The following is a 21,870-nucleotide window of genomic DNA, read 5'->3' as shown; positions in this document are numbered from 1 at the left end:
GAGGTGGCACATCTTCACTAAGCACTACACTACTGCCGCTGCAGTGCTGTAAGAGTAGACAAGCCCTCATGCCCAGTAGAAGCAATGGCTTAGACCCAGGGCTATGGCTGAGGAGTACCCACAGCCAATTCAGAAGGGGGCTGCAAAGGTGGCCTTTGTGCTCCCAAAGCTGAAACAGTTTTTTTTTTCTTTTGAGGGACAACTAATGAAATAACAGGGACAGGAGTGCAGTCAAAGGGTCAAAAGAAGGGAGCCTGACGGGGACACCGAGCAGAGAACCCCTGACAGCGCCCACTGCTCCTTGAAGGCATCAAGGGAGCCAGTGGACGCCGCCCAGAGGAACTCTGCCCAGATACGTGAACAGACAGAGGATCGGACCGGCATCTGAGCAGCCTAAAGACCCAATCTAAGGACTGGTCAGGTCTGGAATAACTTAGAGCCCTGGAGGATTGCCAGAGTGCAGTATCACTTTTGCTCTGCCCTCTTTCCCCACCTGTGGCTTCTACACCATGGCTATGAGGGGCAGGTGCTCCACCATTGACTGCCTGTGTGACTTCGGGCAAGTCACTTAGGCCCTGTCTACACTACTACAATCTAAGTTACATGAATAACGTAAGTGGAGTTGATGTAGCGCAGGTCGACTTACTGCGCTGTGTCGACGGGAAATGCTCTCCCGTTGACTTACCTTACTCTTCTTGGTCCAGTGGAGTACTGGAGTTGACCGGAGAGCACTCTGCGGGCGATTTAGCGGGTCTTGTAGACCCACTGCATCGATCGCAGCAGTATCGATCCCTGGTAAGTGTAGACATGGCCTTAGTCTCTCTGTGCCTGTGAATTGGGATAACACCACCTCCCTACCTCACAGGGGTGTTGTGAGTATAAATCCATCAAAGATTGTGAGGCATTTCAGATACTATGGTAATGGAAGCCATACAAGTACCTTAGATTTTCCATGAGAACTAAAAAAAAAAAAATCATTTTAACTCTCTTTAGATTTGGCTACGTCTGTTTTGTGTGTCTGTTTGTTTATCTCAGTCTTGAGTCTTGTTAATGTCCTGATTGATTCTACAGAGAACAGGACTAACAGTGCTAAACTGTACCTCCCAATCTTGGAAGATATCAGACGGTCACCCTTCCCTTTTATCTTCCAGCTTCTCAAAGAATGGGTTGTTCCCAATGAGTTTTCCTCCAGTGTACAAGCTGATCTGTTAATGTACACCTGAATGCTGGGAGGCACAGTGGTTGAAGCTAAATAATTTCAACTACTCGGTAATTTATTAGCCAACAAATGCTCTTTAAATTTTAGACTTATTATGCAAATTTGCTTGTGTGTATTACCTTAATTTGCTTTAGACAAGCTTTCTTTGGGAGTGTGTGTGTGTGTATGTATATATATATATATATATATATATATATACACATATATATATATATATATATATATAGTTGAGAATACCACTAGAGTTACTGGGGATCAATACCAGATGGCAAGAGACAATCAAATGGCCAGTCAGATACTGTTTTGGACTATAACATTAAATAATGGAACAATACATGCTAGGGAGAATCAAGAAACTGCTTTTCAATATTGTTTAAGAATAGTGCTGCTTGAACAATTTGTCAGCACTACACAACAATAAAACCTATTGTTTTAGTAAATCTGATCTTATGCAGTCTTGTTGATAGCGTACCATTCATTATAGAACTCCAGAGGCAATGAAAAAACTGAAGTAAAGCCAAAGCTCTTGTGAAACTCCATGAAGTGGAGCGTCAGCTGGGTCAGATACTGTTTGAGGTTAACAAACACTGCAGAATGTGACATGACCTTGAGTGTAGTAAAACTGATACCATAATTAGGGGATTTTTATCTCCAGTGTTCAGTATTTTAGTTCGTTTTACAAAACAAATTATTATCAGGGTTCTATGCTAATACACATTTATTTGAAAATGACATAATTATAAATATTTGCACAAATCCTGCCCATCAAAATGGACTGCATCAGCAACAGGAGATGAATTTAAAAGTTAGTTATATCCAAACCAAAACAGGGAAGAGCACCATTCACACAAAGAGAACAAAGTTCTGTAAGAATTCTCATTTCAGTGTTTGCCATTGAATTTCAGGCTTGTAAGCTTTTTGGGGCAAGGACCAATGCCCCTTTTTTGAGACTCTACTGTACTTAGCATACTTTGGGCACTGCCAAATGCAAACAATAATATAAAAGTAATGGTAGGCTAAGATGATCTGCCTAAAGCAATTTAATGCACTACCCAATAGTGTAATGGCTATATATTTTCTTCCTAATGTTCAACTGCCAGCAAAGAGGGCTCGTAGCAAATATTTTTGCCTTAAACTGTGCTCGTATGCTACTGAGCCACTCATTTGATGTACATCATTGCAGGTTCCTAACCTGAGATTTCCAAGAAATAGTTTTGTGCCTATAAATGTAGGGCCAAATCCTGCTCATCCTCCTCTAGCATGATTCTCCTTTTGGTGTTAATGGGATTACTGAAAATAAAGCAAGCAGAATTTGGCTCCTACTGCTTAGATTGCATAGCTATGGATATGACTTATGGATCTAAGACTAGCTAAACAGTGAAGTCTATAAAAGGGATTATTGAAAAAGATATAAATTCTGTTTTCATGGTTAAATATATTTCAGTACAAAGAACCATGCATCTAGTGAGGATTGTACCATTACTATCACACCCAGGTGATGTGTGTGGTATATGCCGCTGGGATAGCTGAAACAGTGTATTATGAACCCAAACACTATACCATTAACTGATATGTGGCAAACTGATTTGGATAAATGAGGTTCCTCTCTCCATTTCTTTATTCCCTGACATTTTGCTAGGTAGGACATGCAAACATGTATTATAGGGTGTTGTTGTTTTTTAAGTGAGAAGACATAGCTGCTCTAAAACTAAAGGACTATAGCTTTACAGGAAAATCCAAGAAGCTAAAGCATATCCTTCATTTGAAGGCCCAGCGAACAAACAACTGGTACTGCATTTTATAATAACTTCTGCCTGAAACAGACTAAGTTCTGCAGGTGGATTCTTAAACTTCAACGCTTCAGTTGAAACACTAGGTGACCCATGGCAAAGGATTAAGAAAAAATAAAGTGCTTGATTTATTTCTATTTGGTTGCTAAACATAGGTCAATATTAAAGAAACTTGCATGCTTTTATTCTTTAACATGTTGGGCTCAAATCTGCCTTAATTTATAGTGAGTGGCAAAACTTTCGATGACTGCAATGGGAATAGGGGCCAGGTCCTTTCTGGCTCTTGATGAGATATATAGCTTATCTAGGCCTAGAATGCATTATCTAAGCTACAGAGGATCAGCTGTGATCTAAGTAGTTTCAATACTCTTGTTTTTACATGCACATGAATTTTTACCAGCATGGTTTTAAGTATGTAACTTGGCACCAGTCCTGCAAATAATGGGACTGTGGATTGATGTAAAGGTCCATGTGTGGGCACAACAAATTGTTGGATTTGGGCCTATAGATGTACACTAAAACATATGATGACAAAACACAAGTATTCTCTGGTTTAAGACCTTGTCAGTTTTTCTACTGTGAGCACTTCAGAAATGGACAGAATAACTCTACCCAGCCTATTCAGGCTGATCAACAAACAGAAGAGGATCTTAAATATATTTGCTATGGTACCTTTTCACTAGAAAAAAGATTTCAGGACTGAATTTTAGTTTTTAATCAGACCTCTTTTCTAGATTAAACTGACTTTTACCCCCTCTTTGGGGACAGAGTAGGGGGTTTGCTGTTTACTAACCGATACTAAGTTCATTGCCTGGAGTTTTGGAAAAACTCCATCTCCAGTGTTTAGTTTCTTCTGGGCACTTGGTGCCTCTTATCTTTGGATGTAGGAGACCCTGGAGTATCCTGGAAAACTGCCCTATTTAAAACCAAAAACCATATTTGTGCCTCACCCTGCATTTCCATATAAAATAGAAATGTGAAAACTAAACTAACTAAATGTTTTAAGGCCCCTTTATTCTTACAACTATAAAATTTGAAGTCAAGTTTATCTTAAATTACAAGCAAACAGTCTACAAAACATACATCATTCTTTAGTCAACTACTTCAGTAGAAAATAGTTCAACATTTTCTGCAGGAAAATGATTTTTCTGATGAATCAACATTTAAAACAGGGTCCATGATATTAGCCCTTTCCTAGTTTCTTGGCTTTCATGCTATGTGTGGAATGGCCATAAACTGTATTCCTGGTAATAACAATAATCCAAATACACCCTATCCTTTTAGGTTAAGACTTTCAAAAATGACGACTGATTTTGGGTGCCTTCATTTTTTTTCTATAGGTGCAGCATCCTGAAACACCTTAAGGGGACCTGATTTTTGAGGGTGGGTAATCAGCACTTCTGAAAATCAGGATCTTTTAAAATATCTAGAGTCGGGCACCCAAAATCACCATTCTGAAAACCTTGGCTTTAAACTGTAGATTTAAAAAAATCCAGCTTCTGTTCCTTTTGTAAATCCCTGTTTGTAAGGTGCTTGAGGGAGTAAATCCAGGGATAGTTGCTGGCGTCAGCACTTTCTAATGGCAGACACAACATAAGCTCCTAATAAAGAGCTACATCTTTAAGCCAACTACTTAGCTGGGTTATTAAATCAATTTAATTAATAATGCAGACTTTTGGTCAATAGTAAAAAGATTTTTCTTGCTGAAGATCTGCAAGAAATGAAAATCAACTGGCAACTTGTGATTGTGAGAGAGGGAATCCGAGAGATCTCAATATTTTCCTATAGCCAAGAAATCATGTTTCATACAATCCTCAGCTAATTTGAAGTTCACTGTCCCATCAAATGCCCAGGCTGTAGTTAAAGAATGGGACAGTCACAGTCACTTGTGCAATGAAACCTCTGGCAACAAAAACTAATGCTAATCACATGTGATTGGAATTAACGTTCTATGTGACCAGTTAGGCATACTACAGCACTCCAAAGTCAGTCATGGCTAGCAAAGTCTGTTCAAGGCTTCTCCAGTTCTTATTTCCAGTGGTGCTGTTCTTGAGTTATGGAATGAAATGAATAAAGCTGAGGGTAAAAACTCCATGACACCAAGTTGGAAAAGGAACTATTCACTGTGCAAATAAGTAACAAAATAATCAAACCCCTCCTTCTCCAAGAGTGAATTTGAGTCAGTACATTTAATGTTTATCTTGCTAAACAAGCAGGCAACCGGTATTGCTCAGACTGATTTCACTATTTGAATGATGATTTTTTAAAAATCAGCACGACAGCCCACTTGGGCTTGTACCAACAATATTTAGCAGTCCATGTGCCACATTTTACTTTCAAGGAGAGAACTTCCATGGTGGTCCAGTGTCTTGGACAGGTGACTGCTGCTTGGTCCCATGTTTAAAACATTCAAGCATTTTGATACTTGAAACTCCTTTGCCACAGTCACTGTCTAACCTGTCTGATGTATGTGGTCATTGGTGGAATGCTGAGAATTTAAAAAGACTCTATCAAGGTTGACTGACCTAAAAGCAAAAATAGTTACACCTTTGACAGCTGTTCCGTACTGAAGGGTTTAGGACTTCAGGTATGTCGTGGTTTCTTGTCTAGTTACCTTCCCCTGCCCTCCAACAAACAGATCCATGCTGCTTCACTCAGATTCATAACTTACTGAGAAGGTTGCAGCAAAGAAAATAATGGGGGCAAATACAGAGTAAATATCAAGGAAGGTTGAACTTTTAGGTCTAAACCTCAACAAAGTCCCTTTTTAAAAGTAAAAGACAAAATCTTGATTGCATTGGTGTCTAACGTCTACAAAAATGCTGGTCTCTCAGGAGGAGGATACAGCTACTGTGCTACTCAGCCTTAGGGGGAGACATCCCTCTAAATTCCAGTAAAGTCAGGGATACCACCTAGCTTGTATCAGCAACTGCATGGCCCCCAGCCTTCTACTATGTCTTTGCTGTCAAGTTTGATGCTGTCTGTGTTTTTCTCATTGAACATGGGGCCTCCATGCCTTATCATGAGCTCCGTTGCCATCTTCACAAAAGCTTCCTCCACATTGCTGGAGTCTTTCGCAGACGTTTCTATGGCACAGATGATATCATAGTGTTCAGCCAGATTCTGAGCCTCCTCCAGCTGAACCTCTCGAAGGTCACTTAAGTCAGACTTGTTTCCTGGCAGAAGAAAGTGGAATTGTTTACAGATTAACTTTTTTATAATTACTGATGTCTGTGCAAATGTTCAGGAGGGGGCATGAAGGAGAAAAGAGACAGTAGCAGGAACCATGGGAGTGGGGCAGGAGTTCAGCAGCAAGAGCCTTTGGTGAGGCAGGGAAAATGGACTGGAGGTCAAAGCCAAAACCGTTGCAGGGGCGGGGAATAGGGAACGGAAGGTAAAAGTGAGAGCGAGTGCAAGCTGTTGGTCAGCCTGCAGGAGCTGGATGTAGAACTCTGACCCATGCCATTATATAAAATTAAATTAACAATTACTCTTTGGACTCTAAGACTACCATTTAGTCTTCTGGTGCTTGTATAGCAGGCATGATGACACAGTCGTTGCCCCTGAGAAATGAAATTACACACACGGACTGGCTTTTCAAAGATCAGGGGTGCAACTGTGTGCCTAACATTCAACTTGCACATACAATTGTGATAACTGAGCGTACAAATCAAGTGCACAACGGAGCATGCATTTTCACCCCTGCCTGACTTTGAAATTCAGATCTACAAGAACGACACTGAACAGTGAGTGAAGTCAGAGAACGCAAGCTCTAGCAGGGTTAATAAAAAGTAAAGAGCAAAGGAAACCTCCTATCTAACATAATATGAACCCAATAAATTTTAAACTTCCAGGAACTGTCGTTTGGTGTGTCTGTACCTTGCCTAGCACAATGGGATCCTGGTCCATGACTAGGGATGCCAGATGGTATGTAATACAAGCAATAAATAATAACACAATGTGGTGTAAATGGTATATGCTGGACTGAAGCCATGACTGGTAATTGAATCAGTATTTCTATTTCTTCAATGTACTCACCAGAAAGTAAAGTATTTAAAGGACAGAATGGTAGGTTGGCAGTCTCAAAACTAGCCCCTTAGAAGTTGGGACTAAACATGTATGCTGAGGCAGTGATGTCTAAACAGGAGAGTGGAACCCAGAAACCTCTGCGTTAGAACCTTGTCTCTGACAGTGGCTCCCCATAAACAAATAATTTAACTTTATTACATCTGTTCTGACTTCTGTAAAAGGAGGATAAAACTCTTACCTGCCTCACAGAGGTGGTCTGAGTGGTTAGTGTTTGCACAGTGCTTTGATGCTGTATAGTTTTATTTGAGTTCCTCACTCATCCAGAAAGGGATTAATTTTCCAAACTCACCAATCAGTAACTGTACTATGTTGGAACCAGCATACTTTCTCACATCCTCAATCCAGCGAGGAATGGACTGGAAAGAGCTTCTCTTGCTGATGTCGTAGGCTAGGATTGCTCCGTTGGCGCTTCGGTAGTAGCTCTGTGTGATGGTTCGGAATCTCTCCTGGCCTGCTGTGTCCCAGATCTGCAACTAAACAAAATAAAACATGCAGTGAGATACTGGCTATTCACACATAGGGAACTGGTCTTGCTTTTCAGGTTAAGTCCTTTCCTCCTGAATGAAATGTGGCTGGGTCAGGATTTAAACACACACTGAGCTCTGCTGGTTAACAAGACAGGAGTTGGTTCAGTGACCTTATAGAAAATCTATGCACAAATGTAGTGTTTTTTTAAATTTTTCTTAAAAAAAAAATCCTGTGTTCCTCAGCTGAGATGAGAATTATGTACTCGGTAACATTTTCATACTTGGCTGCCTAAAGTTAGCACCAAAAGCCATAATTAGGCACTTATGCAAAAGTGACCTCATTTTTAGGGGTTCTAGTATTTCCAAAGCCCAGTGAAGTCATAAGGAGCTCAGACTGCTCGGTACTTTGAAAAATCAGGCTAATTTTGCTTGGATATTTAAATATTTTACCTAAAAATTTTCCCTCTACACAACTAGGAAGATAAAGAGTGTCACAGAACTGAATGTCTGTCAGCCATCCTCTTCATTTAGGAAGCTGAACAGACATTATGCACAGGTAGTAATAGGCCTGTCTAAACTGTAATGCTCTCACTTAAATCCAGTAACATAGGAACTGCCATCCTATATCAGATTGATGGTCCATCTAGACTAGTACAGTGTCTGAGTAGTCAGCATGGGGTGCGTCAGAAGAAAGTACAATAAAACTGATGGTGGACAGTATAGAATAACCTGCTCATGGAGAAAGTTTCTTCTTACACCCTGTTACGTATTGGTTGTCTTACCTCCTGAAGCATGAGAATTTATCCCATACAGCTTTTTAATTTAAAGTAACTGTGAATATTCTCATTCACTATATCAATTTCTAATCCTTTTTGAATGTTATCAAGCTCAATATATAGTAGCAATGACTTCCACAGTATTTTCTTTTCCGTTTTAAATCTGTTGCCTTTCAATTTCACTGAATGTTTGTTTCCTTTTCCTTGTATTCTGAGGGGGTAAATGGGAGTGTCTAGTTTACTTTCTTTGTACTATTCATCATATTATGTACCTCTATCATGACTTCTCTTTTTTTTAAATCCCCTCTCTAAGGTAAACAGTCTCAGTCTTTTCAATCTCCCCAGGCATGAAAGTCTTTCAATTTCTGAGCCCTTCTATTTCTTTTAGATTCTTTTTGAGATGACATGACCAGAACGTAACACAGAAATCCTAGTCAGGATATACCCTGGATCAGTATTGTTTTCCATCCCATTTCTTATGCATCCTAACATTGTGGCTGTATTTTTTTTTAAACCACTGCTGCATACCTGAGCAGAGGTTTTGTTTTTGCTGTCTAGGATGCCTTGGTCTTTTTCCTAAGTGGTAACAGTTTATTTAGAATCCAGTAATATGTATATTAGTTAAAATTAATCCTTCAAATTAAGAGGTTATTAGAAATCTTGGTTAGAGAGCATTTTCAGACAAGTGGAGAAGGGCAGAAGCTATATTAGAACACATCCAGGATGGAGAAGAACTCCAGGCAATGGTTGTAAATGATCTGGAAATGATGGATGCTATGTATGTGAGGCAGTAACTGGAGAGTTGTAGGTTATGTAGGTAGTTTGTGATTTATTGAGTGTCCAGGGAGATTGAAGTGTTCTCCGACTGGTTTTTGAATGTTATAATTCTTGATGTCTGATTTGTGTCCATTTATTCAAAATTGTAACATTCAAAAACTAGTCGGAGAACACTTCAATCTCTCTGGACACTCAATAACAGATTTTAAAGTGGCAATTCTTCAACAAAAAACCTTCAAAAACAGACTCCAACGAGAAACTGCAGAACTGGAATTAATTTGCAAACTGGACACCATCAAATTAGGTCTGAATAAAGACTGGGAAACTAATTTCCCCCTACTGTTACTCACACCTTCTTGTCAACTGTTTGAAATGTGCCACCCTAATTACATTGCCCTCATTACCACTACAAAAGTGATTTTTTCTCCCTTGGTATTCTACTGTTGAGAATAGCCCACTTCCACTTTAATTGAATTGTCTCGTTAGCAATGACCCCCCACTTGGTAAGGCAACTCCCATCTTTTCATGTACTGTGTATATATACCTGTCTACTGTATTTTCCACTCCATGCATCTGATGAAGTGGGTTTTAGCCCATGAAAGCTTATTTCCAAATAAATTTGTTAGTCTCTAAGGTGCCACAAGTACTCCTCGTTGTTTTTGCTGATACAGACTAACACAGCTACCACTCTGAAACCTCCCTAAATTGGGTTGTTTCCTTCTAGAACAGGGGTGGGCAAACTTTTTGGCCCAAGGGCCACATCTGGGTATGGAAATTGTATGACAGGCCATGAATGCTCACGAAATTGGGGGTTGGGGTGCAGGAGGGCGTGAGGGCTCCGGCTGTGGGTGCAGGCTCTCAGGTGGGCCTGGGGATGAGGAGTTGGGGACGCAGGAGGGTGCTCCAGGCTGGGACCGAGGGGTTCCGAGGGCGGGAGGGGGATCAGGGCTGGAGTACGGGGGTGGGGCAAGGAAGGGGTCAGGCTCCGGGCGGCACTTACCTCAAGCAGCTCCCAGAAACAGTGGCATGTCCCTCCTCCGGCTCCTACGCGGAGGCACGGCCAGCTGGCTCCGCGCGCTGCCCTGTGCGCAGGTGCTGCCCCTGCAGCTCCCATTGGCTCTGGTTCCCGGCCAATGGGAGGGGCGGGGCAGTGCTTGAGGTGGGGGCGGTGTGTGGTGCCCCGTGACTGCTCCTACACGTAGGAGCCGGAGGGGGGATATGCCGCTGCTTCTGGGAGCCGTGCGGAGTGGGGCAAGACCCCAACCCCGCTCCCCGGCTGGAGCGCCGGAGTGGGGCAAGCCCCAGACCCTGCTTCCTGGTGGGAGCTCGAGGGTTGGATTAAAACATCTGGAGGGCCGGATGTGGTCCCCGGGCCGCAGTTTGCCCACCTCTGTTCTAGAACCTCTTGGTCTTACTTCCCTAAATCCCTCTACAGTCCTATACAAGGACTTAAGTAGCCTCTTGCAGGACCCTTACATTGCTGACTTTTTACCAATATAACAATGACTATAGGCTGTGCTGTGCATACATGTGTGACTAATTTACCTTCCTTGGGATCTTGTATCTTGTCAGCTGTATGCTGAATGAGGAAGGCTATTATTTTGACCAGCACAACTCACCTCTTTAAATTTAGAAAAAAAAAATAAATATTAAGGAAAAACTCACCTTGAAAATTCTAAAAATCAAACGACTTCATTTAATAAAGTTAAGGTTGCTAAGTGGCAACACTGTTTTGTTTAGACAGCATCACTAAAAAACCCAAGCACTTCAAATCAAGGAAATTAATCGTTGATCCAAACCAAATGCAATTCTTTCCAATAGTCTCAAATACATACACGTCACAAAATCCTATTGAAAAAGAAACACGAATACTCTCTATATGTACACATTAGTCAGCCTCAAATGCAAGTCATATTTATAATTTTATGAGGAACTGATAGTTACACATTCTCCCATTAAATTACATATGCAACATCATTGGCAAGAAACAGCAATTACAATTTCTTTACCAAAAATTCTACTCTTAATAATGACTGTTTCTCATTAAAAGTATCCTTGAAAAAAATTTAACACTAAAATCAAAATAAATACATAAAGGAACTGTACAATCCAGGGATCAGTGTTAAGGATGTGATAAAATATTTTTATATTTCATAACAATGTTGTGTTCACACAGGCAGTATAAGATATGACGCTCTTAACTATTTCCTTTTTAAGTGCTTAGGTTTTGTAAATGATGTGATAAGAAAGTGCAGTTGTCACTTAGCAACCTTAACTGTTGTTTACACAATTTTTGTTTTTGTAATTACATTGGCAACAACTCACATTAAGACAGTGACATAGAGAAGTTGGGGAATAAAGGTTCAATTCAACTGAATACATTGAGAAGTCCAAAACAGCTATATATTGAGAGACTGGCAGGACGTTTTTAAGCAATTATCACCAGGAGCAAGTGGGTACAGGGTAAAGGAGGGAGGATAAATACTCACTGTTCTCAGGAAGTGTGACAGGATATTCTCATTGAACAAAGCAGAGGAGCTGCCCTTGTCACCAGTCTTGTGATAGTAATTTTGCTACTGAATGTCTATTTATTACATGAGTTGGTTATTTTGGTCTGTTTTTTGCTTTGAGTTTTGTGGACACCACAGGCTTTAGCATTGGCTGGCACTGGGCTACAATGTGCTAAACAGAGTGTACTACTTTGATACACAACCACCTACTGGTACAGGAGCTACTCCTATTGCAAAAATAATGAGCATATTGCACACAAACTTAGCATCACAAACAACAGAGGTTCCTCCAGTTCTTTATTGCTGCATAAAGTTTAATGGCTTGAATGCTGAATAACTACCAGATAAACTGGGTAAAATGCACATCCAATGCTGTGCATGTACATAGGTATGTTACTTTGAATATCCCACAGTGATGCTAAAGCAGCAGTGAAAGAGACACTTTTAAAGATCAGTGGAGAATCTTCCCCCTTCAAGCCCCTCTTTTTTTCCTTTCCTCCTTTAACATTTTGAGAGCAGATGGATCAAAATGTTACAAAGAATTTTGCCAGCTGCAATTACAAACCACACAATCCAGTCACCCTTTGAAAAGCATTTTCCTGGGGGTTACCCCTAGATAAAGTTCCTTCCCACTGTGAGGACAGAGACATGGAGTCTCGTGGTGAATGAGCTTCCATGTTGTTTATTAAAATGCAGATAGATCTGTTCCTGCCCCCTTTCATTGCCAAGAAATGATTACTTGACTGGCAATTGCCAATCAACGTTGAATCCACTTGGCTTGAGTCATTAGCTTGTCTTTTGTCCTTGAGAAACAGGTTTAACCCCTCCCAAGACTTGTCTGGTAAATACATTTCAGTCATAATTTTATCTTATGTTCATAACTTTATATATAGTGTCACTGCACACATTTCACCATGATATTATTGACCAGTGAATTATTAGTTTTCAAATGATACCTCACAAGGCATATTTTGTACGAAGATTATTACAATGCTGTATAGGGTATGATTACATGGTGCACACGTGATTACTGGTCACAGATAGCCTCCAAGAAAGTTCTGATTCAACTAACTGAAAATGGACAAAGTTTACATAATCTTGTCATTGCAGAAAATGGTAAATTTCTCATTGGCCATAACAATACAGGATTAGGTCAACATATGTCATGCAATGTACATTTAGAAGAGAATTTTATTTGTGAAATCAGATAGCAAAATGAATATTTTTCAAGTTGTCCAGGACAGATTTTTTAGCACCGAGAAATATGTTGCGTAGCAAAGGTTCATGTTGAACAAACACACACAAAAAACTTGAAAATAAAGTTGTCTTCCTCCCCTGCTCCCTATATAATTTACTAAGCACTGGCTTCCTTTCCACTCTGTATTCCTGTGATATCCCCACTCTGGCACTTTGAGTGTAGAAGGTGGGGGCCAACAAGGATTTTAAAAATTAATATTTGCCATTCCAGGCTTGTATTAAACTTCCAAGGTTACAGCTTTTCTCTGACCTTGGCTTGGTAAACGCTGCCACCACCCAAGTGCAAAACCCCCTTTGGAACCCAGGAAGACGCACTTGGGAATTCCTTCCTGTGAGGTACCCTCAAGCCCTTTCACTCCCCCTCTGGGGAAGAGCTGAGAAAGAAAACAAAGGAAATTAGCTGTTGCCACCGCTAATTCAGGGATTCTCAAACTGGGGGTTGGGACCTCTCAAGGGGTCACAAGGTTATTACAGGGGAGGTTGTGAGCTGTCAGCCTCCACCCCAAACCCTGCTTTGCCTCCAGTATTTATAATGGTGTTAAATATATAAAAAAGTGTTCTTAATTTATAAGGAGGGGTCGCACTCAGAGGCTTGCTATGTAAAAGGGGTCACCAGTAAAAAAGTTTGAGAGTCACTGAGCTAATTAAACAACATGCACAAACCTCTTAGGAAACCAAAAATCCAATCCTGTTCTTTACCAAAAAAAAAAAAAAAAATCTGGAACTTAGGCTTTTGCTAGATTTTAAAAGAGCAATTCCAAAAATTAAGCACCCAAAACAGCTTTCTTGGAGGTTCAGCTTAAAGGTTACAAGCAAACAAAAACATCTGGGGTGAGCACAGAGGAGTCCATTAGCCATAAGAAATAACAGAAATAAACCTAATCGCGTCTTTCTAAACATTCCTGATCTACTTACACAGTTGGGAGTTCCAAATAAGTAGTTCTAGGTATGATCTGATGATTTATCATCATACCTGGCTTAAAGCTTCTCATAGCATAACTGCTCCCTGTTCCCCTCTTTCCCGGAGAGAAAAAACAACAGAGCAAAGGGGAAGTTTTTTCCCATTTTAAAATGTTCTAGCCTTCCCATTAGCTCTTTTGGTCAGGTGCCCACTCCCTTTCCTTCACCTGGGGGACTTTTTAAAACCCTTTACAGGTAAAGCAAGCAGCCAACTGCCACCAAGAGGGACTTTATAGCTAACTTGCTTGCTGGGTGTCCATAAAAGGGAGCTACCCTCCCCCCCCCCACTTTCATTTATCACAATTCCTAAAGAAGTTGGAGATAGTGGGGGTGCATGTTCACTTTGTTTGTGCAACAGCATCAGTGATATTTCATCTCTAGGAAGTATTTAATTGTTTAGCACTACAAACACAGCAGGGGAGTTTGCATGTTATGAATCCCGCAGAGAGTAGAAACTTTCATATAATTTCTTTGGTAATGGATGCAAAGGGTGCTTCCTCCTAAGTGATTCTAAGCCAGCTTACCATGTTTAAGCCCTTTCATATCAAATGGCAAACAACAGTATAGATTTCAGTACACCAGCAAATTCCTGTATGTACTTGGAAAAAGCTTTACCAAAACAATTTTTGTAACTTAATCTGTATGATCTTTCCCAACAAGAACAAAATCAAGGTTTGATCAGGCAAGACCTCCTTTCCACTAATGCATTTCAATTTAAAATTCTATTAATATACAGAACAGCGAGGGGAAATAAACGAATGGCTCATCCTGTCATGTGACATTCTAAAAGAAAAGAGGTGCCAGGCTGAATTCCAGTTTGCTGGGAACGTTGCACTCCTGTTTTCTTCAATACCAGGGGTGTCAATTTCATTGAGGAGAGGGCCAAATTCTACCTTTGTTTATGGTCTGTGGGCTGGAGTAAAAAGAGATCCAGGGGAGAATATGGCCTATATATAGTAACTCAGGCTGAGATCCACAAAAGGACTTAGGTGCCTAAAATCAAAATTTAGGCACCCCTGATAGTCAAGACCCTGTTCAGCTGCTGCCTAACTTTGGAAGTGCCTAAAATCCAGCGGCACCTACATTTTTGCCATAAAAGTCCCCTAAGTTTCTGCTACGGGGCATGCACACAAGGTACGCAGGCGCCTAGCTCATGCTGATGCCCCAAACCACCTCAGCATCCTAAAACCAGGTGAAAACAAGCATTGCCTGGCCTACGTTCCCTGCAGAGTCAGATCTGGTAGGCATCCTCAAGCACGCCTGACTCTACACAAAATGGTCAGGGGTGAGAAAGAGGGCCTCCCTGATAACCTTTAGTTCAGTGGTCAGAGCACTCATGCAGGAGGTGGGAGACCCCAGTTCAATTTCCCCCTCTGCTTGAGGTGGAGAAGGAATTTGAACATGGGTTTCTCACCTCTCAGGTGAGTACCCTAACCATTGGTCTGTACAGTTATGCTAACTTTCTCTCTGGCCCAATGCACAATTAATGTTCCATGTGGAATGGCTTCAACAGGAGAGACCGAGAGGGCCCCACACCAGACTATTCCAGAGCTCAGGACATATGGGAGATCCCCTCCCCCCTGCAACCCTGCTTCTGTGTGGAGTTGGGCATGCTTTGCTGCCATTCTAATAAGAAAAGGCGTAGGCGCCCGACTCCAGAAGAGGGTTCCTGGCTGTGGATCCCAAGCAGATATTGGTGCCTCCTTCCAGCTCAGATTTAGGCACCTAACTCTTGGACACTGCTTAGGAAACACTCCTCTCCTCAGTATCTGCTTTGGTGGATCCCCACTGGCTTTTGTAGATCCCATTCTGAGGTGATATCTCTCCCCCTCCATTGTAATGGGAACCTAGGCACCTAACTTAGGATCCGTGCAGGACACAACTATTTCTGTCCTTTGTTTCTCTTCCTTCCCCATCTTTGTGTCTCATCTGTTCTTCCCTCTATTTCTTTCCGTGCTGCAACTCCCAAATCATAACCCCTGTGATCTTCACTCCCTCCCACCGTTCCAATTGATTAAATGACCAGCGATTAAATAGTTCATGTTGCCACTGATGTGTGAAGTCATTGGGCTTTAGAACTGACACTCCAGATTGGGGTGAGGAAAATGTAACACTTAAGTCAGGGTGTGATGAGGTTTACAGACCTCTCGCTGAGACTCAGGGAGTGATGGAGCAGTACTGGTCTAAGATGACCCTGCTTCTCAGCAGCTGCAGAGCATGCTCCAACTGTAAGACCTGCTTAAATGGGAACTCTGGCAATCAAGCCAGGGAAGAGTTAAGAAGAGGTTGTCTGCATGAAGGAAGCCAGTTAGCAGCTTCTGGGACAGAGAACTTTACAGGGAAAGGCTCTGGACTGGGGGTAAGGCCTGACTGGGCAGCCAGGGGCCGCCTGAACCCTCTTTCTCTTGTCCTCTCCCTGATAAGGGGGAATAAATGGACATTGAGAAGAAAACTGAGAAGCTCCCATTGACTATCTGAATAGTTGAGTGTGTCTGAGGCTGAGCAATCCTCTGCTGGGAGGGAAGCAGAGTGCTGTGACCACACCCCAAACAGAGGAGAGAAGAGAACAGGGGAGGTAGGAAGTGGCCTGGGGAGGCTTGCCTGCAGTATCAGCTAGAGGGGACTGACAGCTGGTGGAGAAGGAGGGCCTGGGTTCCCCTATCCTTCCCTCTGCCCTTTGTTTGATTGGGAGGACCCTGAGATCGCTGGGGGATGACAGATTTTCACTCAGCTCCGAGGCCCTTAGATTGCCCAATAAAGCCATCTTAGGACTTTGGGGACTGTTGAACTGCAACCTGCCCACTAGGCATGCTGGTCCCTAAGTGATGCCCGCTACACACTGTTTCAGGCTGTCTGCAGATTCAGGCAGATGTCACTGCACTAGTTGTGGTTTGGTAGCATTTGGAAGGGCTGAAACTTCCTTTTTTCTTTTTAAATGAAAGCTGAGAATCGAAATATATGCCATGTAATCCACACAGAAGCATCATGTAGGCAGAATCCAGCCCATGGGCCTATGTTTGACACCCCTGCTCTACACGTGTGAGCTCCACAACTGTGAGTACATTGTGTAATACATACATAAACTGATGATGAAATAATCAATTAATTCTTAAATACTGATAGGAGACCAAGCCCAATAACCAAAATGTTGAAGATTTGAATTTTTTCAAAATATTTATCAAACCAAGGAAACCCATGAAATCACGTCAAAAGGACTTAAAGGAAGTCATCATACTGACTCCAGTCCTTTAGACCTCATTGAGACTGTCTCCTTTAACTGTATCACACTCCCATTTTCCCTATCTCATTGACATAATAGATTTTATCAGCTCTGTTTTTTGTTTTTGTTTTTTTTATTGTAAACTCATGGACAGAGTCTGTGCCTCCTTTTATGTTTGGAAAATGACTCCCACATTGTGGATGCCATTGAAAGTAATGAATAATTTGAAAAAGTCATGGCAGTCTATCATACCAAGGGAGCCTTTGTCATGGATCGATTCATACACTGTAACTCTGTATTCTAAAAATCTTTAGCTATTTTGCAATTAAATTATCAGCTATTTGGTTATTTGACAGTGCCCTAAACTGGGTGATTAGGCAGAAATTTAAAAACCATCAAATGAAGGATTGGGTAGCTCTGGGGAGACTACTCCTGATGGCTGGCTGATGGCTTTTTCAACATGTGAATTAATAAGTCCAATACTCCATAAAAAAGGATTCACATTACAAAAACTATTTCCCCAGTTTAAAAAGAAAGCTTCTCTCTCTTCTTTTGCTTTAAGAAAGACAAACAGGGGAAACTGACTACACAAAGGAAATAGTAATATTGACTACATACAAAGTGCTATCAAATGAACAAAGTAAGCAAATGGGGGGGGGGGTTATTCACTAATCTTTCAGTCATTACAATCTTAATTGTTACTTTTAACAACAGTTGATAAAGTTTTTAGAAGTGTGATTCATAAACTATTGTCCCTTTAAATCAAGGACAATTGTCAGTCTCACAGACTAATGCCCTGATCTCTCATTCAAATCTTTGCAGGCAGATTTCTGAAGATAGCGATCTAGGGGTGTGCAAAGGTCTACCTGCACAGATACAACAACAGAATTGGGGCCGCTGCTCTTTAGTGTAAACTTATTTTATAAATGAAATCTTCAAATACCCAACCTCAGAGCTTGTGTTGAATGGACAGTTACAGGCAAATGCACTTTGCCTGCTCATCTGAAGGCCACTACTTGTTCTGAACTATTGCCCTGCTATTGCTTTAATTTTGGCATTGACTATTTAAATGAGAAGATTGAGAGGTTCTATTTAGGACACAGCAATGTAAGGAAATCCAACAGGTGTTTATACAGAACTTTAAAATGTGTACCAGCTGATATGTGCTTTTCTCACAAACCAGTAGGTGAGTGAAGTTTTTAAAACGGCCAGTCTAACAACTAATCCCAAAGATTAATGTCAGATTTAATTCATGTTTTTTGTAAATTTCCTGCCAAAATAAGTCACTGTTAGGTAACTTAAGGGAATTTCCACTCGTGTAAATGATAAGTAAACATAAACAAAGGAAATGCTGCTACCATGCTAATAAGGACTTGCGGATTTGTATTTTGTTCTCTCTCTCAAAAGCTTTCTATTGCTCACTCAGAACAAACTACTGTTTTATTGATGGGAGTGTTACCATTTACTTCAATAGGGAGCAGTTAGACCAATGCTGAACACTCTTAAAATCCCACCATCTGTCCTCATGGGTTTTAATCTGGTTAGAGGGATACAGTTAGGTCTTGTATACTATACTTATATACTACAACTTTTAACCATGCTGCACTGGGTTGCCTGGCACTGTTGTTGCTAGAAATCGGGCCTATGTTTTTCATCTTTAATAGAGTTAGTTGAAAAAAAATCAGATGAAATGTTTAGCAGAGACTGTTTTTTGACAAAGTTCCAGTCAGGCAGGTTTCCTATATATGCTGAGTTTATATCGTCAGAATAAGGAATCCTCCCATCACAAACTGCACTGAAACCACATTTGTCGAGTATGTAAGGCCTATGAGCTTCATGGTGTCCCATTTAACTCCAAGTTGTAAGTGTGGTTACAAAATGAAAATAAAATGCCTCCCTATTCTCAGCCTCCTGTAACATGCTGAACAAACCTATTTAGATTAGATCCTCAAGAGCTGAATACCTGTAGGTAAGTTTCGAATCCAGAGCTGGATCCAAATTTCACAATCAGTCACTATCTTAATAGGCCAAACAAAAGACCCACATCCAAACATTTTCAAGTTCTGGGCATGTTCTGATTTCTGGCACCATCTCTAATTCAGACCAAAATGTAGTACCAACTAAGGTATGTCTACTAGCTGGATCTATTAGTACACCTTACTAAATACATACTGTAGATTAATTTGCCTGCTTGTAATGCCTATTACTGCTGAATTAGAGATTCTTTTTCTTATTGTCAGTACTTCTGCAATACCTAAGGAGTCTGGTTTAGTCCCTGGGCTGGAGTTGCCCAATTCTCAGTGTCCCGAGCAGAGACACCTGGCATGAGAGACACATTTGTCACTTTGTGTGTGTCTGGCATTTAAATTGAGCCAAGTTTCAATCTTAGAGGGGAAAACCCCACTTCCTGTGCCTCCTAACTTGGTGAAAAGCAAGAAAGAGGAACTAATATAAGATTAAAAAACCCAAAATGATACTTTTTGCAGGGTGACTTGAAACATGAACTGCTTACCCCAGCTGTTCAGACAGAACTGGAACCAGAAAGACAAAACACCTGCAAAGGAAGTAAATGCCCTAAACTTTGAGCTGTCCATAGAAACCATACTCCTTACTGTAAGCTCATCATTCTCTTCTGTCACCTTTTTCCTACTTGCTAGGATTGTTGCCCACTCTCCTCACCAAAGCTACTCTGAAGGAAGAAGCATTCATTAGAGGACCTGGCCCCCTACCTTGGCACACAGCTGCGAGACAGACCAAAATACAATTGTAATTACCATATTTATATAACTCTTTCATATTAAAGAGGCCCTGACTCTAGACTGTGACCAACCTGAGCTCTGCTCAGCCCCTGGGGGAAAGGGAAGGAAATGAGCAAAGATGGCTGCATACTACCTGGATTCTGGAGGTAACTGGATGACTGGGCTAGTCCACAGAATAAATTAAGCAGCTGCATAGGCTGTTCAGCATCAAAGAATAAACAGTTGGAGTGCAGTGTGCTGCAGCCATGCTTTCCCTCTTCTGAATTGCCCTAAGAGATGGTCTGCCACTTCTATGCCATGGACACAATGGAGCTATTTCCCAGTGGGTAGCCATGCCAGTTTTGTGTGGCACTTGTATGCCCACATAGCTGATATACACAGGAAGAGCAGAGGCCAGAATTAAGGCCACTGAATCATTCTGTTTTGTAAAAAGGATCCTCCAAGTGGCTTTTTGTGTGTGGTTCCTTGTACACTGGGATCTCAATGTGACAAAGTGCTTGGAAAAAAATCTTAGTTTCAAATTAACTACCAGCCCTGCAACCTCAGTCTGGGATCTGAAATTCAAACTGTGTTCTTTCTAGCTTGTGCATTATCATCAATAACCTGAACCGACTGAGATTCTTTATTATACTCAGTTGTACCTGAACTGTCTTGAAGAGTCTGCAGTTAGAACTTAACTGATGCTGCTGAGGTGTGAGCAGAAATCAGTCCAGTTCATTGTGCCATAGTTGACTCCTAAGTGGTATATGCAATAAAGATAAACTTATTTTTGTCACACACATATGTAGTAGATCTTTAGAATAAAAAAGGTATCACTTCTGAACACAACAGCACTTTTAATTGTCTGTGCCAGCTTGCACAGGGATCCCAGCACAGAGCATTGAAATGCAGCCACCTCTGCAGGGAGCGGTGGCAGTTGTTTCATGGCAATGCTATAGCTAAGTTTAGGAGAAGTATACAAATTGTTTGTAGGGATCTCACTGCAGAGGGAGAGGTGGAGTGAACAGGCATGGGGCAGTAATATGCTAGGGCTGTGATGTTTGCTGCCAGCCAGGATATCCTCTTCCTCTCCCCATCCTCCAATAAGGGCGCTGGTTTCTCTGTCAGGGCAGCTCAGTGCTTACGTGACAGCCATCCTACGGGCTCTAGTGCTCTCTCCACCTCTGCTCAGGTGACCACATGGTACCACCAAACAAAGGCCACTCTATGAAATGCAGAATGATACTATTTTGACAGCTGTCTCCCTCCTTTCCCCTGCCCATGTTCTACTTATGGTAGAAACCCCCACCTCTGGGTGCCAGTCTTGGCTGGAAACAAGGCTGCTCGGATCAAAGGCTGCTGAGTGCCCCTGGGCGGATATGGATCCTGGCTTTTTAGGAACCACCTGAGGAGCATCACTTCGGATACAGGACAGGGATGGTCCCTCTCCAGAGCTGTCACCTCCCCCCCCCCCAATGCCTCTGGGGCTCTCTCCCGCCTGCAGCCCCGCGGCTCCGGCTCTGCCCCTGCTCCAGCCCACCTTGACCCGCTTGCCCTGGATCTCCAGGCTCTTCATGGTGAAGTCCACGCCGATGGTGCTGCCCTGGCGCTCGGCGAAGGCCCCGGTTTTGAAGCGCTGCACCAGGCAGGTTTTGCCCACGCTGGCGTCCCCGATCAGCACCAGCTTGAAGAGGAAATCGTAGCGCTCCTCCGGGTCCGGGCCGGGGCCTGCCGCCCCCAGCGTCGGGGGGCCGGGCATGGCTTGGCCGGGCTCGGCTCCTTCACCCTCCGCAGCGGGAAGCCGGGCTCTGCGCAGCGCCCGTCGCTCCGGGCCTGAGCGCCCGGCCGTCAGCGCCCGCCCCGCCGGGCCGGGCCTCGTCTCGGACCCGCCTCTGCGCCCGCCCTCCCTAGCATGGCCCCGTCAGATGGCGCGCCTGAGCATGCTCGCCAGCCAGCGCCCTCCGCCCGCCTGCCGCCCGCCACGGGGCCGAGGGAGCCGAGCCGGGCTGGCGCTGGCGGGCCCCGCGAAGAGGGGGCGGCTCTGGCCTTAGCCGCAGCCTAGCCCGA

At 42.4% G+C, this 21,870-nt stretch overlaps 1 protein-coding gene across 3 annotated transcripts; it reads right to left on the bottom strand.

Annotated features, from left to right (window-relative positions):
• Positions 1-1,442: 1,442 nt before the first annotated feature.
• Positions 1,443-21,610, bottom strand: RAB43 (RAB43, member RAS oncogene family). 3 transcript variants are annotated; one of them, XM_024215825.3, is made up of 3 exons: positions 21,344-21,610; positions 7,388-7,571; positions 1,443-6,185 (listed from the first exon to the last, which is right to left on the bottom strand). In XM_024215825.3, the coding sequence occupies exons 1-3, from the start codon at positions 21,560-21,562 to the stop codon at positions 5,932-5,934; spliced, it is 657 nt and encodes a 218-aa protein (XP_024071593.1). In that variant the 5' UTR covers positions 21,563-21,610; the 3' UTR covers positions 1,443-5,931. The 3 variants fall into 3 exon arrangements, with proteins under 3 accessions (XP_024071593.1, XP_024071594.1, XP_024071595.1); XM_024215826.3 differs by having other exon boundaries at positions 7,388-7,565; XM_024215827.2 differs by lacking the exon at positions 1,443-6,185 and having other exon boundaries at positions 7,435-7,571; positions 21,358-21,610.
• Positions 21,611-21,870: the final 260 nt, after the last annotated feature.

This window comes from Terrapene carolina, unplaced genomic scaffold, assembly GCF_002925995.2.
Source record: "Terrapene carolina triunguis isolate 2854851 unplaced genomic scaffold, T_m_triunguis-2.0 Scaffold232, whole genome shotgun sequence".
NCBI lineage: Eukaryota > Metazoa > Chordata > Testudines > Emydidae > Terrapene > Terrapene triunguis.
The sequence above is the reverse complement of the archived record's forward strand: the minus strand, read 5'-3'. Positions and strand labels throughout refer to the sequence as shown.